Source organism: Rhineura floridana, chromosome 7, assembly GCF_030035675.1.
Source record: "Rhineura floridana isolate rRhiFlo1 chromosome 7, rRhiFlo1.hap2, whole genome shotgun sequence".
NCBI lineage: Eukaryota > Metazoa > Chordata > Lepidosauria > Squamata > Rhineuridae > Rhineura > Rhineura floridana.
The window spans coordinates 59,301,167-59,319,307 of NC_084486.1; the positions used below are offsets into that span (position 1 = coordinate 59,301,167).

The window sequence follows — 18,141 nt, forward strand, 5'->3', positions numbered from 1 at the left end:
CAAAGTACATTGTTTAGGGACTTGTACTTTTGCTTATGTTACTGTGGAAAGTGCCAGGTACACTAATCAGGAAAAGGCAATTCCATTATCCAACGTATGTTTGTGATATGATCTCTGGTGCCTCTTCCTTTTCTAAATCCAGCTTGGATGTCTGGCATTTCTTGCTCCATATATGGTAAGAGCCTTTGCTGTAGAATCTTGAGCATTTCTTTACTTGCATGGCAATAGTTAAGGCAATATTAAGGCAATAGTTTGATCATTACTGCATTCCCTGGGATCCCCTTTCTTAGGAATTGGGATGTATATGGAATGCTTCCAGTCTGTGGGCCATTGTTTAGTTTTCCATATTTCTTGACAGATTTTTGTCAAAATTTGGACAGATTCAGTCTCAGTAGCTTGTAGCAACTCTATTGGTATGCCATCTATTCCTGGTGATTTGTTTCTTCCAAGTATTTTAAGAGCAGCTTTCACGTCACATTCTAAGATTTCTGCTTCTTCATCATATGGTTCCTCCGTGAATGAATCTGTCATCTCTTTTATAGAGTTCTTCCGTGTATTACTTCCATCTTCCTTTTATTTCATCTCGGTCAGTCAGTGTGTTCCCCTGTTGATTATTCAACATCCCTACTCGTGGTTTAAATTTCCGTTCTATTTCTCCAATCTTTTGGAATAGGGCTCTTGTTCTTGGATTAAAGGCCTTTCCATCCCCATAAATACTCTCCAAATAGGGGGAAATATATGCCAGCCCTGGAGCATGTATGTACCGTATTATTTTCCCTCCTATTGGAAAGAAAGGGAAGGAAAGCAGGGGGGAAGTAAAACATTTCCCCCCTCCAAATTCCCTCCCTTCTACTTCACTGCTGCATGCCTGGCAAGGTTCTGAATTTTGCAGCTTGCAAAAGTATTTTAAGTGCAGCTTTCACCCATTCTAAAATTTCTGGTTCTTCATCATACGGTTCCTCTGTGAATGAATCTGTCATCCTGGCATCTCTTTTATAGAGTTCTTCAGTGTATTGCTTCCATCTTCTTTTTATTTCATCTCAGTCAGTTAGTGTGTTCCCCTGTTGATTATTCAACATCCCTACTCTTGGTTTAAATTTCCTTTTCATTTCTCTAATCTTTTGGAATAGGGCTCTTGTTCTTCCCTTTTTGTTGTCCTCTTCTATTTCTATACAGTAACTATTGTAATAGTTCTCTTTGTCCCTACGTACTAGTCGCTGTATTGTTGCATTTAGGGTTCTGACTGTGTTTCTATCTCCTTTTTTGTTTGCTTTCCTTCTCTCTTTAACCATTTTAAGAGTTTCTTCAGCCATCCATTGAGGTCTTTCTCTCTTTTTAACTAGAGGTATTGTCTTTTTGCATTCTTCCCTGATAACATCTCTGACTTCATTCCATAATTCTTCTGGTTCTCTGTCAGCTAAGTTTAAAGCCTCAAACCTGTTCCTTATTTGATCTTTATATTCTTCTGGGATGTTCCTCATACTCAGTTGTGACACATAAATGGTTCGTCATGTGAACCACTCTCCATGCAGCTGGAGTTGGAAATGGTCATTATGACACTGCCTGGTTGATTACATTTCCTTTGTTTTCAGTTGAACCATGTGCATGGTAATGTTGGGAAGGAAAGTACTGTAGTCATATCTTTAGGGGGGGAAAGCCATAGCATTTCTTCATATTTTCATGAAGTCAATTAGCAAATTAAACTCATTAAATTACAATTTTTGCCTTCTAGAACACATGAAATAATTTTCAGAAAGGTTTAATTCTGGGCAAACTGACTTAGTATTTTAAAAAAGACATTGCTGTGTCTTCCCAAATGCAGCAGTTTCAGAAAAAAAATGTTTCTATTAATCTGGTTGGTTTATGTTTCTTAGCTTTACACAAGCAAACCTGGAAATACACAAGAGGCATGGAAATGATGTGCATCTGTATTAAAATGAATTTATATTGTTAAATATGCAGTGTTGCAATAATATATAAGTTTTGCTAGCATGCTAATTCTCTTTTGGGTTAATAGTGTGTCCATGAGCACCATTAAAATTCATTTCTAACATGGTTATTAGGGGCAATGACACAGTGCTGACATTAAGTTACTCTCCTGAGAACAAATTATTTTTCTCTGTAGGACTGAAAACTCCTAAAATCCAATCTGTTGTAAAAGCTTACAGGAAAGAAAAAAATCAATAGAATTTCAGGGGATCACACTAGTTTTTGTTCAGCAATACTTTTATGGTCCATGGGGGATTTCTGACTATTATACCCTAGCTTTCTTCAATATCTAAAATATAGAGGCCTCTGGAAATTTAAATTATTCCTCTTATAATAAGGACAGAATTGAATATAAAACAACAGGAATGTAGCAGCATTTTTTTAAAAAAGCAGTAAGTCACATCTGTGAAATGCATCATAAAATTATCCTGAGGCCAAACACACAATATTTGCATATAACTATACAACAGATGCTAGAGTGAGCTTTCCAGTTCTCCTCCCGAATACATTTGCCATTTGACAGAAATAAATTAGTGCCTAACAAAAAGACTACTGTACTCCAGCTTCATGATTTTTTTAACCCCCCCCACCGTAAAGATCCACTAAGGTAGCACTGCATAATTTTCTATAATTAATACAAATTTTCTCAGTAATTTTGCAAAATGAACAGTGAATGAGGAAAACATTTTAGAGAATCCCCTCCTTTCCACAATTAAGCTGATTCATACATGACTTTCAGAGCCACCTGTCTGCCACACCCTATTGTTATCACCATTACAAATGCTTCAGACTCATTTTTACTCACTATCTTGCAAATCCTAGGCTTAATCTAGGCAGGTAAGAAGCTATGCTTTTCCATTTCCTTTTTTGGTAGGGTCAGTTACGATTACTAATTCCACCACAGGAAGTGACACACATAGCTCCAAAGATACAGTGGTATGAAGCAAATATTGACTGATGGGGCATCCACGGTTCCAAACTCTGCTTCCTGGCACTGATTTGGGCTGAAAATACAATTGCTGTGCTTATCAGAATTACTATCAGGCAGCAGATTATGTTAATGGGGATGCACCTAATCAGAAGTTACTTCATCCACACATGGCTGCATCCTCAGGAATGCTTGGACTGCTTCTTATGGAGCAAACTAGCAAAAGTCTCATACAATCATTACTTTTCCTGCATCTATGCCAGCAATAACCAGCAACAAGAATATACAGATTTATGGAATTTATATTGGCCACCCAACTGTATAGTTCTCTGGGTAGCTCACAGATATAAAAATCCAAGGAAAAATTGTCAATCAATTGCATCTAGTTCTAGTACTGCTTTTGTCTCATTTTCCTCTGCCTATGAAGGAACACTGAGAGGAAATGTCCAAGATGTCACTTTTTGTAGCGCAATCAAATGCGAGTCTGACACATAGAGCCAGTAAAGCAAATTTAGGCTTCCACCACCAGCTTTTCACTCCAGGTCCCACTCTGCTCAATACATCAGAGGATCTCTTTAAAATCATAAGGACTTTCCCCACTATAGGTTCACTCTCTCCTCCAACTTTGGTCTCTTAGAACAATTTTTTTCTCTTCCGTTGCTTACAACTTCTACATATCTTTAAAAAGTTTGATTCAGTCCACTAAAGAACCTAATGAGGACCGAGCACTCTCAGTAGTCACATAAAGCTGAAAGGCAACTGGGAAAAAAACCAGGGTTGTGGGGCTGAAAACCTGATCCGCAGAACTCCTGTTAGGAGTTGCCCCTAGAGGTAAATCATTCTGGGGGTGGGTGGGAATGCCATACTGAACTAAAATATACTATGACAGTTTCTTAGCTGACAGTTCCAGTATTCCAGTGTTCTCAGAACTTTAAATTGTGAACTTAACAGCATGAGATAAAAGCATGGGCTAATAGTGCTAGTCACATTTGGGAGTATAAAATGACAAACTATGTCAGACAGAAAAATATGAACTTTAACTCCTGTTTCAAGGCATTTGAAATGCCATAGAAACATATACACTAGAGTAAATTCTTTGACGCCTGAATTTTGTCAAAAATGACAGCAGGCCTGCCTTTGAATGCCACTTGGCTCCTTGACAACATGATTTACCTGCCATGCAATTAGGTCCTTCAGTTTTTCAATTTTTTCATGATCTTCCGGATGATCATATATATATTTCTCAGTAAAAAAAGCCTAAGGAAAACAAAAAATGTAAGAGTTATTTACATTCCAAATAATAGCTGTTACAATGTAGAAGACACACTAGAAAATGAAAATATGTATTTAGCCATTTTTATTAGCATATAAGCTTTTTAAACTTAGAAATGAGAATGGTAAGATCTAGCTGGAACTTTAATTAAAAAAACCCCTAACATTGTTAACTGAGGCACATAGTTACTTCCAAAAAAGCTCCATAACAAGTACTTTACTTTCACAAATGTATTTTCCATGCTGGGTTATATTTACTGGCTGTCACTACTGAGTGGCAACCAGGGACAGCAGGAAGGCCTGGCTAAACTGATGCCACATGAAGTGATTCTGAGCAATAGAGAATTCTATAGTGGTACTGACATGCCAACAAAGGCACTGTTTTACACCTGTACAGGCTCCTGGAGGTTTCTGTGTAGGCCTGGTTCAGATATAACAGTCTTGATCTGATAGACTTTGTATTTTACTGAGTATTTCTCATTATAATTGCTTTAATTTTTTTATATTGTATAGATATTACACTAAGTATTGATATGTATTGTTTCTTCTGTTCTGTGTTGTAAACCACCCTGGGGTCTCTTGATGAAGGGTGGTATATAAATGGAATAAAATAAATAAATAAATAATGTTTAGCATTTATTGTATTTATTACATTTATTTCCCACTTTCCCTCCAAGCTGAGAATACAGTGATTCGCCAAGGATCACCCAGTGAGCTTCATGTCTGACTGGGGACTTGAAGTAGGTTTTCCTAGCTGTAGTATGGCATTCAAATTGTTACATCAAGGCGCAGTGGATAAGGGAGTAGGGAAGGGAATAATGACGGCACAGCACTTGATTGTTACATCTCAAATGCTCCATAGTGTCTGTCTTCCTACCATCACTTCAGCAGGTAAGTTCAGGTAACTGGCTTCATATCTTTATATTGTCCTAGAAAAACAAGATCTGTTTCATGAAATAAAGACCCAGCTGGCCATTTGTTGGCTGAACTTCTGGGTATCCTTGTTAGTATCAACTGATAGGCCTTCACTTATTTAACTCTTTACAGGAGCTATAAATGGTCACCTCCCTTGTTAATGAGCTCCATGAAGGTGCCTCTTGTTTTTCTTATCCATTTCTATGAATTTTGTATTTCGAACAAGAATTAGCTACTAAGGGTTAAAGGGTAACTAATCTCCCTATATGTAATACTGGTGAGACTAAACATATAGCACAGGCTCCTTCAATAATCTTATTTGTTCTGGATAATCATCCATTCCAGTCATTTATAGTTGGGATGTACAATTCTGAGATTTCCCTTTTTGAGAGTTCAGGTTGCATTGGCATGGATTTTATGAATGATGAAATGGCAGCCTTGTGTCATATTAAGCCTCCTAGAAGCAACTATCAAACCCTTTCAAAATATAAGGGATAGACAATGTGGTGCCCTCCAGATGTTGCTGTACCCCATCAGACCCAACCAGCATGCCCAATTGTCAGGATGATGGCTGTAGTCCAAAACATCCAAAGGGCATCACGTTGGCTACGTCTGGTATAAAGGTGGTTGCCTGATAGCATGCAATCTTATCCTTGGCTGAGGGGCAAACAGTTCAGGAAAAAGCATGCTCTAATGCAGCAAAAAAGAAATACCAGAAAGCTTAAAGAACAAAATCAAACCACAGATGGTGCCCCTTTGATCCATAACATTTATACTCAACTTGAGCAGTTGCCAGTCCCCAGTTTTAGTCATTGTGAGAGGGGTTGGTTGGTATTCTGCCCCTTGCCTCAAGAATATTGTTACAAGAGGGCTATTTTCAAACGTTTTTGCATTAATGAAGATTCAGAAAAGTTCCCCAAATGAACAAATATCCTGTGGATCATCAATTAATTTTATAATTAGATATACTAATAAGTTCTATGTTTTTGGAGAGCCAATATGGTTACTCACGAACATACTGACTGAATATACCTTTTCATAGTTGGTGAAGCCACCCATAACTGCAGGATCTACAATGCCATTTAGCAGCATAGACAGAGGATTAATTGGCAGGTTTGGATCATTCAAATGTTGCTGAACCATATTGTTGATTTTATCATTTGTTAACTGCATGGTTTCAATTGCATTTTCAAGAGGGCTGATTTCAACCTGAGACAAAAGCACAAAAATCATTTTTAAAACATCAACAAGCTAGCCATGTTGGCTTAAACTCAACTATCAAGTGAAAACAGTAAATTTCAAACTTGAAGAATGTTAGTATAGTTTCATTTTAGCAGAGTGAATCCACACTGATGCCCATATCAATTCGGGAAGATCTGTTCTTTACATGTATTCTTAAAATACACAAACACACACTTAAGACTTGATTCACATTTGCTTTTGTTTACACTTTTATTCACTCAAATCTAAAGAAACAGCAACCCCACTCAGTTATTAGGATTTATAGCCCAGCCCACCTAAGACTCATGACAGCTAATAACTGAAAGCACTACATCAATCTATTGAAATTTGAATCCCATTAAGACCTTGTTATCTTGTAGAGTCCCGTCCCCCTTCCATATAAGCCTCCCCCACCTAGTGGGCCCCCTCTCTTCCACCACTCTAGCTCTCCCCTAGAGGGCTATTACAGCCTAAGCCTATATTGTCCACTTGGTCTGACACAGTTGAATGTATTTATAATGTAATGTATATCTTATGACTTATGACTACATTCACCTGTTGGTATGTGACTCTTGTATTTAGAACGTTTGCCATCTCATTATAGTTTATGGAGTTTGGCAGCTACATGGACCTATTTAAGTTAAACCCAGGGTGGGTCCATCCCCTCCCACATCAGCACAGCAACAATTTGGTGGTGTTCTAGACAGCCACATAGCTGTATTCACATGGACATTAAGGAGGCTTTGCATGGTCATTTTCTATTGAAAACCATTGTGTCACATGCCAGGTCATCTTTGAAATGATAAACAGTTTCTAAAGTGATTTGCAATGCAGCGGGAAAGGTCAAAAGAATCAAATGGGCCTTTCTGCCCGTGCCACCAATGCTTTTTATTAAACAAATAGTATGGCAGAATTTAAAAGCTAAGGGGTTAATGGAATGTGTTAAAAATGAAGTCTGCATTTTATTAGTTATTTGCATAAACTTTACATAAGAACACTTCTGTCTAGCTATCAGTAGCTTAACACATTTCTGAAAGGCACTTATAATCAAATCTTTCTAATTGTCACTCCTACACCTGCTCTCTGATTACATGTAACTTGCCTTAATTATCATTTTTAAGAGTGTGTTTTGTGTATTATTTTGGAATGCAAAGTAATATGACAAGCAGCTCTTTTGTATTTGCCAATCATATCTCTGCTCTTCAGTATTGCATCTGATCCCTTTGAACTTTAAGTGTGGTCAGTAAGGGGGATAAATTGAGTTACAGAAGGAATAAAAACTTGCATAGGAACATTGCCTTTCTAAACATTGCCCAGTAGTGCAATCAAACAAAGCTACAAGTATTGATTTAATTTGTGTGCTGCAACTTCATGTATAAAAAAGAAATCTGTTATTATACAGATATATATGCTGTGGTTAAATATGTTGACTAGACACTATACATAAATACTGGCTGTTGTGCATATTCAGTTGGCTTTGTGGAGAGTGACCACTAATAAAGAGCAACATCATATTTCACATATTGCCTAGTCAATGTCCATTGTTTCTAATAATGTGCTCAATTAGAATCTGACATCTGTCCTACTAATTACCACCCAGAGCCTGATTGTCTCTCCTGTCATGCTGATTACAATGTCCAGTCTCACTAACTGTAAAATGTAAATGTACTGCCTTCAAGTTGATTCCGATGTATGGCGCCTCTATGATTAGGGTTTTCATGAGGCTGAGAGGCAGTGACTGGCCCAAGGTCACCCAGTGAGCTTCATGGCTATGTGGGGATTCGAACCCTGGTCTCCCAGGTCGTTGTCCAACACCTTAACCACTACACCACACTAACTGTACCTTCATGTAATTAAATAACCTAATATGGTCTCTTCATCAGGCTCTTAGGAAGACCTATACCGGCAAACCAAAGAGAAAGGAAGACACTAACAAAAAAGCTGTTCAAACAAAAGGTTTAATGAGTTCAATGAATGGGTGAGAGGTCAGCAAGATTAAGCTTGCTGGCCACAACCTCTATACTGCTGGCATCTTGCTGGCCACACTCCACAACAGTCATGAATTTGGCATTAATCTAAAAGGGGCCTACACATGTATAGATGTACAAAGGTCTCTTCCAGATGACCAGGAACCTAGATTGGCCAGACATCCAGTGAAGGAGCTGTGCATATACACGTGTAGCCCCTTTTCAATGTAATGTTGAACATGTGGCTGTGAGTGTGTCAGTAGGGACATGGCTAGTGCATGTGATCCTGCCCCTGCTTCATAAATTCACTGAACAAATGAGGTCTTTTATCTGGTGTTTCATAAAATTGATCCTTTTGTGGGCAAGGTCAGTATGCTGTTCCATGGTTCAACTTGGCCATGAGTGGAACAGCCACTAAGCATGTAACTCTCAGAGAGTTCAAGTGTATCCATCAACCTAAATGATTTACATCCTGATCATAACATAAGAAGAAAATAACCAGTGGTCTCAGAAGGTCATAGAGTGCTAATGTGCTTGTAGCTTCCCATAGACATTTGTTTGGCCAATAACAGTTTCCTGATGAGATGGGCCTTTGGAATAATCCCACAGGACACATTTTATATTCTTAAATCCCATAAATCCTGAGCCTGTGATCTTGTAAATGTAAATGTACTGCCTTCAAGTCGATTACAACTTATGGCGACCCTATGAATAGGGTTTTCATGAGGCTGAGAGGCAGTGACTGGCCCAAGGTCACCCAGTGAGCTTCATGGCTATGTGGGGATTCGAACCCCGGTCTCTCAGGTTGTAGTCCAACACCTTAACCACTACACCACACTGGCTCTCTAGTGATCTTATAGTTGGTGACTATCTCCATTAAATTTCCAAGACATCCTGGGTTTAGAAGATCTACTGAATATCCTCTTCTTATACTTACTATTAAGCTATAAACCTCTTGTGGAGCACCAGCTCAGTCTCTGCTTATTGGCTTCTGATGATTTCCTAATGTCTTTGAGGTCACCTTCCAGTTCTTCTTTATTGCTCTTGGTTCCCTCTCCTGTGATTTTCCTTGCTGTGATTCTGCTTGGTTTTTCCTGGCTATTTTTTTTTAATTTTCTTCTAGCACTCACTGAAATACTTGCCTTAACCACTCGCCTCCTAACGCCTGATTCTGTCAGCACTTCCTGCCCTCCTTCTCATGACTAAGAGTAATAGATACCTTCTGAAACAGGACAACCTTTTCCAGGCTAGTGAAAAATATTTAAAATGTCTAAACTCACATAGTTGCTGAATCACTGTGATAAATCACAATACCGTGAATAATAAAAAAAATGAATCTGATCCACCAATGTGCTCTAAACACTTTGTTATTTTAAAATCCACAGACTTTGTTTAACTGTAGTATCATAACATTAGAGGGATGCATTTGGCATTACCAACATAGATTTCTAGGAATTAAATGCTCTTATTTGATCCTTTAACACATATTATAACAGAACACACATTTTCAGCCAACTGAAGCTATACTGTCTTTTACTTCCTTCTTAAACAACACATTTCTGAAATAAGGGTTTGGTATCAGGGAGGGGTAAACACCCATCTCTAGACCAGACAGTGCGGTCCATGAAAAATCTGGCTACAGATTTAGAAGGACCGTGGGTTATTCCAAAGTAAGCAGAACGCTGTAAAGCACAATTGTAACTGGTCAACAGTAAAGACTTATCATGTCTATTATTTGATTTACTTCCTCCAAGCAGAGCAAAATAAAAGTTCCTTCTACTGTTTGCTTATATCTTGACCTATTACAATGCAAATCTGACTGTGCTTAAATTCAAAATCTTAAGCCAATATTTATTTGAACCCTTACCTGTCTTCTTTGCAACTTCAAAAATTAATCTGGACAGCATAAGGTGCATGTAGTCATATCAAATTCATATGCTAAAACTTTTTCCCCTTCACTGAGTCACAAAGAAACATAGACAGGAGGCTGGGATCAGGTTGGAATTAGCAGTTTAAAAAATATAACCTACTTATAATAATTGACTGTTCAAGATTCTTCCCCCCTCTACTGCCACCAACCTATTCCTTCCAACGTATATTTAAAAATAATTTCTTTCATCTTATTTTCAATTGTATTCTCAGTATTTGTTTCAAGAATTAAGCCATTTAGAATTACATAATTCAGGACTACCAAAATTTGCTACTAGCTTTTCATTTGATCATACAGTCTGTGAACAGCTAATCTGTCTTTTGGCACAGCTGTATCACACAAATGAGATCAAAGGCATCCTTGCTGTCTTCTTGCAGTATGATGTTGGGTGGAAGTGATGTGTTCCTTTCAGCTACGCAACCATTATAAAAGACTTACAAAAGGCTTATGCAAAGAGTACTATAGGAAAATTTATGCAGAGTTCTATAAGATGGGTAAGACTGCAACATTCCCATGTGGAAACTGCATGCCGAAAGGAGTTGGCTTTCTTAAGTAGCAAAATGAAAGAGCTTAAATCAGATAGGATGGGACTGGGAGAAAATGTAGTAAGGTAAGCACTATCAATAACATAAAGATGCTAAAAATTCAGCATAAGCTGAAAATTCAGCTTTTATTGTGATTAAAGCTGCAGTACTACACTCTCTCATAGGTGCCTGCAGGATTTTTTTGAGGTGCGGGGGCGGCAGTGGCAATGTAAGCACTCCAAACAAACATAACTGGCATCAGGTAACATTTCTGGGAAGACCTGGCCTCTGAAAAACCTGTATTCTGATTCTATCCCAGTCTGTTTCCCAATGGGTAGACCTGCTGTCCAACTATGACTGGACGTGGCATCCAGACAATGTCTTTTCCACCCACCAACAAAACCTTCAGCACTTTCCCAGGCTCCCTTCACCCCCAGTAACCCTTAATTAATTTCAGTGCTGCTGTAATCAACTTCAGAGCCCTCCCCTGAACTGCATTTCCCTAAAAAAGCTAACGCAGTAGGATAAAAACACTGGACTACATGTCAGGATTATCATACACTACTCCCCCAGCAAAATGGACACAATAGCACAGGGCTACCTTGCAGGCACAACTCACACTCTAAGTCAACCCTGCACCCTTCAAAATGAATATAATGATGAACTTTATCTGCGTTGGCTATATAGTTTTTAAAATGGTTACAAACTTGGGGTGTGTGTGTGGAATTTTTTTTTTTATGAAATAAGACCTGAGCTAGAAAGATCATGAACTTCTATATTTGTTGCTGCCTTTTGTTTTCATGGCTACCATAAAATCCTGGATACCTGATTTTCTTCACTGAGGCTGGCAGGAGTGAGACCCACTCAGCATATAACACCTCTGCCCAGAGATTTGCACTGGTTGCAGATTTGTTACCAGGCCAAGTTCAAGGTGTTACTATTGGTACATAAAGATCTTAACAGCTTGGGACCAGTTTACTTGTGGGACCATCTTATCCTACATGTGCCCACACAACCACTTCGATCTGCAGAACTTGCATTGTTTCAGGTGCCACATAATACTAGTTCTGCACTTGTAAAAAATCATTCTTCCAGTGTGGCAGCACCTGCGCTTTGGAAGTACCTGCCTATTAACATAAGGCAGGCGCTTTCGCTATATTCTTTTCACTGCTTGCTTAAAGAATGTTTGTTTAGGAAAGCCTATCCAGACACATAGATGATGATGTGTTCTAATCTCTTCTTTATTTATCGCTGTTTTAATTGCTTTTGAAATGTTTTCTATTACTTGTTAACTGTTTTTAGTGATCATTTTAATGTTTCTTGCAAACTGCAAGGTTTTCTACAATCAAGTGGCACATATATTTTGTTAAACAAATAAAATGTTTTCATATAAAAATTCTACAGAAAAGAAGGCACTAACAAGTCATGTTCTAACTATATAAAACTGTTGCCATTTAAACCAAATCAATAAAAAATTGATTTTTTATAAAGCCAGTTGATGCCACCGAAACAGGTGGAATTAAAATTAAACAGGCAAATGGATGACTTATTGCTGTAAAGGTAAGATGCTGGTGCTGAATTTTTAATACTGACCACGTAACACTAATTTAAGAACATAAGAACATAAGAAGAGCCTGCTGGATCAGGCCAGTGGCCCATCTAGTCCAGCATCCTGTTCTCACAGTGGCCAACCAGGTGCCTGGGGGAAGCCCGCAAGTAAGACCTGAGTGCAGGAACACTCTCCCTTCCTGAGGCTTCCGGCAACTGGTTTTCAGAAGCATGCTGCCTTTGACTAGGGTGGCAGAGCACAGCCATCATGGCTAGTAGCCATTGATAGCCCTGTCCTTCATGAATTTGTCTAATCTTCTTTTAAAGCCATCCAAGCTGGTGGCCATTACTGCATCTTGTGGGAGCAAATTCCATAGTTTAACTATGTGCTGAGTAAAGTACTTCCTTTTGTCTGTCCTGAATTTGCTTTTCTAATCAACAAATTTCCTAATTAAGGAGACTGTGTATTAATCACACATAATACAATAAAATATTTATGACTTATCTGAAGATCATTGTTGAACCCAGTACAATGAGATAGGATTTGCTATTAAAAGGAACTAAGAAATTAAACAGTCAACCATGTTATAATGAGCAGGAAGACCAAGATGCCAGAGGTTCCCACAACAGAAGGACAGGATCTTCAACATTAGAGACATTTCACTGAATGTGAGATCAGCAAACTGTACAGAATTTTTTTAAAAAATAGCAGCCATGTGATTAAGCAATCTCAGTAAAAATCTTCGGAATTGACCTTACCATAAAAACTGTTTTGACTTCAAACCATCTTAAAATCCCTGGTAATTTATATCCTGTCACGTAAATGGTTCTCTCAATCCACATATTCTGCAAATGTAAGAGAAAAGATTGGAAGCAGAATGTTAGCAGACTGATAGATAGGCTTTAGTCTAACCCATCATTTATATCTCCATTATCACAAAAACTCTAGCAGCAAGTGTACAGATACCATAAAGTTTTAAAAAATACACCAAAAGAAATTGTAGTGAATTGCCAGTAGGCGCCAGAGAAGTACTTTTGCATCTAGCTTACAGGATCAGCTTTATGGTTCTTTGCTGTGAGTCTCCTTATGCACACATGGGCTTGCATATATGTGCTAAAATTGTCTTTTTTACCTCACCTCAGGTACAATCGGTTGCAATCTGTTTTTGCAACTCCTATTATCCTGTTATTTTTTATTACTTTAGGTAAATAGCTGTGTAGTCTGATTTACAGTACACTAACCAAGATGGGACAGCACAGTATATTCTGCTTTCCTAATATGGATGCTGATAACTGCAGTAAGTTTACACAGCTCCTGTGTACTTCACAGAAGGTCGACTCCTTAAGTCTCCTTTGGACTCATTAAAGGCATAGTCCAAAATCAGGAGTGGGTAACCTGTGGCCCTCCAGAGGTTGCTAGACTACAACTCCCATTTTCCCTGACCATTAGCCAATGCTGGCTGAGAATGATGGAGTCCAGCAACATCTGGAGGATCAAGGGTCCCCATCCCTGTCCTAAACAAACGTAAAAGGCAGTAAGCTCCACTGAACACAGTGGTACTGACTTTTGAACAAACATACAAAGTAATGTGCTATATGTTCCCTTAAAAGAGCCTTTACCCTCTTCATGCACTTGGTAACAAATTTTCCTTATCTACTGCTTTTGCTACAGGAAGAGGACTATGGAGAAATTTTTTTATTTATTATTTTCTTACATTCATATCCATCAAGGAACTCAAGGCGGCATGCATGTGGTTTCCGGGTGGTCTCCCATCCAGGCACTGACCAGACCCAGACTTGCTTAGCTTCAGCAAGGTGGTGGCCCCATATGCTTTCAGACCATACCCTAGTTAAGCACTCTGGTGAGCATGAATGTTAAATGGGTCCTAGCATCGAATGTGTAGGTTTTTTAAAATGCAAATTACATCAGGTGAGGAGGGGTGATAATTAATTGGAGCAGAGCTGACATGAAAAGGGAATTTGACCCTCAAATTTCCTCCCATACTACAGTCATGAGAAAAATCCCTCCTCTGAAGGGAGAAAAATCCCACATTAATTCGAATGAGAATTTCTCCCATAATCAAATACAAGCTTCAGAAAATGGATTTTCCTCAGGACCAGCACAAGGTAGGAAAGGGTTAAATTCCCTTTCCATGACAGCACTGATCTTACTAATTTTCAGGAACCTCCCCCAATGCAATCTGCAGTTTTTTAAAAAAACAAAACCCTATATGTTAGATGCAAAGATGCATATAAGGTCACTTGTAATTTGGCCCTAAGAAAGCATGCCATCCTGGGTCTGCATGCAATGCATTTTAAGATCTGCATATAATAGGGAAGAGGCACAGTAGAGACACTTTCAATAGATCTGGCCTTTAGAAAAATGACATTTGAAAGTTTAGTGATAGTTTCATGGCATCATTTAGTGATAGTTTTTGTGCCAAAACAAATGAAAACATTGAAGATACTGATTTATACATTTCAGTGTAAAGACTGACTTTTACTGATTAGAAGATCAGACATACGGTTTTGTCAAAACATTATTGCTGCCTTAAAGGCAGAAGTTAAATCTGCATAGCTATAATCCTGACATTAATAGAATCAACTTTCACTAATCAAAAATAGCATTTTCTAAGCAGGCACATTCTATGTTTCTTACACTGAGGATTTAACAATTATTGACATCCTCCAGTATAATGAATAAAATTTTGGATGCTAATAAAAATCTGTGTAAATTTATTTCAAGATTAGTGAGAAGAATAAAAATAGCTATTATGGAACTCAGTAGAACATGCAAAAATTACCGCAAATTCGTTGTCTGGGTTTTTCTCTCCTTTTCGAACAGGTCGTGAATACTCAAATCGCTGAACCTCATTCACTCTATAGAAACTAAAAAAAAAAGAAGATACACAATTGCAAACATATTTTCTTATAACAAACAAAGCAAACAAATCACCAGCCACTGTATGAAAATTGCTCTCCACACAGTGACAGCTATAGAGTGATTTAAAGTGACCTCTATGCATACTTCATTCCTAACTGAATAAAAGGTTATTAAAGTAACTTTGATTAAAAGGTTGGCTACAAATGATAAAGACTCAGAATAGCCTTGCAAATAATATAAGAAAGGTTATAGGGCCCAAAATATTTACCAGCCTATCTGGTTCATACTTATTTGTCTTTTGGTACATTTTCTTATAATTCTGTTTACACACTTGGCTTACACTTATTTTACAAAGACAAGAGTGGCATGTATAGTTCCCATCTTCTAACCCACGCACCCCCACTACAAGCAATCTGTGAGGCAGATTATATAAAGTGGGTGTGGTTCACCCAAGGTCACTTAGCAAGCTTCATGGCCGAGTGGGAATGTGGAGCCTACTACACTGACTCTTTTAAATAGGTAATAAATAAATTAGTGAAATGCTGCTTTTAAAATAATTTGAGGAATGGGATGAAGTACAGTAGCTATGTCTGTCTCCTGGTCTCTCAACAGGAGCCATAACTATAACAATGATCTGCAACAGTTTTCTTCAGTTTGGACCCTGGTGGCATTTAATTAATTCTTTGGGAGGCTGTCCTTCACAACACTTGGGAAGCTTTTGGAACTTCAGACTGCAATGTCAATCCAGAGGGTAGATAAAAGGTTAAGAGATATCCCACATACACATGCACTCAGCTTGGGCCAGACATTACTTTTAAAAGGGAAAGGGGGAACACAGAGAGGGTGCCCTTGAGCCCAACACTCATTTCCTCTAGAACCAAGTTGAAAGATGTAATGTCTGTCTAAGTCCTTTGTGTATATTTCATCTTTCTTGTGGTGGATTGACTCAAAGTATGGGTGCAGTTCTTTAGGCTATTTATCAGGTGATCCATCTGACCAAGTCCACCTTACTAAAGCCATTAAGAGTAATTATTTTGCAGCAGATAACATGCAAATTTTGCATGTTATTATTTTGCAGCCAAAACAAGACTATCAAATCTTATTATGGCATAAGCTTTTATGGATTACAGTCTACTTCATAAGATGCGTGAAGTGCAATAAAGAGTAATTAACATTTTAGACATTTGTACCTTAAAATTTGCTCTGATACCGGCTTATGAAATTTTGGTGGTAAATCCAGTTTTGGCTTTACGGTGAAGCACTGAATATCTGAATTGTAGGGTTAAGAATTATAATGATAAACTGCTAAAATTGCATCTGTAAAACTTCATCTGAAGTGGACATACATACAGTACAAAAGAACTTAAGAAGAGCCTCCTGGATCAGGTCTGTGGCCCATCCAGTCCAGCATCTGGTTCTCACAGTGGCCAACCAGATGTCTATGGGAAGCAGGATGTGAGCATAAGAGCATTCTTCCCTCCTACTGTTTCCAGCAATTGGTATTAAGAAGCATACTGCCTCCGAACATGAAGACAGGCGGTAGGAATGGATCGTAGTTCAGTGGTAGAGCATCTGATTTGCATGTAGAAGGTCCTAGGGTCAATCCCTGACATCTCCAGGTAAGGCTGGGAATGTTCCCTGTCTGAAACCCTGGAGAGCAGCTCCCAGTCAGTGTAGACAATCTGAACTAAATTGACTACTGTATGACTCAGTATAAGGCAGTTTCCTATGTTCCTATGAAGAGCATAGCCATCGTGACTAGTAGCTATTGATAGCGTTGAAAAAATGGAAATGTACTGCCTTCAAGTTGATTCCAACTTATGGCGACTCTATGAATAGGGTTTTCATGGTAAGCAGTATTCAGAGGGGGTTTACCATTGCCTTTCTCTGAGGCTGAGAGGCAGTGACTGGCCCAAGGTCACCCAGTGAGCTTCATGGCTGTGTGGGGATTTGAGCCCTGGTCTCCCAGGTCATAGTCCAACACCTTAACCACTACACCACCCTGGCTCTGATTGATAGCCTTATCCTCCATGAATTTGTGTAGCCATCTTTTAGAGCCTTCCACTGCTACTGTGGATTCTTTGAAGGGTCCTGGCCACACAGATACAGCACTTCTGAAGGATACATTGCCCTGGAGAGTTTTTAATGTCTTCGCCTGGAGGAGAAGTTGTCTTCATTTTTTCAGCATTAGGAAACTGAGTTAATAACCTTGCTTCAAAATCTTCACGACGCTCATATTCTTTTCCTCGGTAAATAAAAACTTTGTTCTAACAATAAATATATAATGAAATTTGGGTTCACCATAGAATCCATTAAAAAAGCATACATGCATCCTGCTTAAGCATATCTGGTAATTTTTAAAGAAAAAGCTATTTCTACAAATGTTGCACCTGGAAAACAACTGAAAACAAAAATCAGTTTTATTTATTTATAAATGTATTAATCAATTTATTAAGAGATTAATAAAATAAAATCTGCACCAACAGCATATTCAAATTAGCATAATTAATTCTTTCTTAAGTTTTAGGTTTTTAAAGACTTTGTGTTTGGGAACATTGACTTTAATCCAACGCATATGTTACATTTGTGATGGAATAGTGAAAAAAGAGCCCTTGTGGGAGTAATTCCATGTGGGAAGCTATTTGTGAGAAGCAGTTCCCCATGTGATTGCAACCATTTCAACCAAGACAGTGAATTTCCTTGAAAAATGGGGAATGGTATCTGTGTAACACATGAATCATGACAGTAGGGTATATCAGGATTGGATGGTATAGAAGTACAAAATTGCACAGACACAGGAAATATTTAGCTATTGTGGATGAGGAGACAGGCAAGAATTGTCATGGCAACAAGAAAAAAATTGGGATACCACTGAAGGCCCACATCTGACTAGAGAAGCTTACTATGACCCTCTTTGGCTTCAGCTTTATAGTTCTTGCGACAGGATGGGCTGTGAATGCACT

The 18,141-nt window shown here is 38.3% G+C and overlaps 1 protein-coding gene across 2 annotated transcripts in view; it reads right to left on the reverse strand.

Annotated features, from left to right (window-relative positions):
* DOCK1 (dedicator of cytokinesis 1) overlaps positions 1-18,141 on the reverse strand; it is a 702,192-nt gene that overhangs the window by 43,123 nt on the left and 640,928 nt on the right. For both annotated transcript variants that reach the window (XM_061635676.1, XM_061635677.1), the window contains exons 41-46: positions 17,304-17,445; positions 16,369-16,447; positions 15,099-15,183; positions 13,054-13,140; positions 6,137-6,313; positions 4,091-4,174 (exon numbers count right to left, since the gene is read on the reverse strand). In XM_061635676.1, coding sequence (XP_061491660.1) covers positions 4,091-4,174; positions 6,137-6,313; positions 13,054-13,140; positions 15,099-15,183; positions 16,369-16,447; positions 17,304-17,445 — 654 coding nt within the window. The remainder of the gene's footprint in view (positions 1-4,090; positions 4,175-6,136; positions 6,314-13,053; positions 13,141-15,098; positions 15,184-16,368; positions 16,448-17,303; positions 17,446-18,141) is intronic.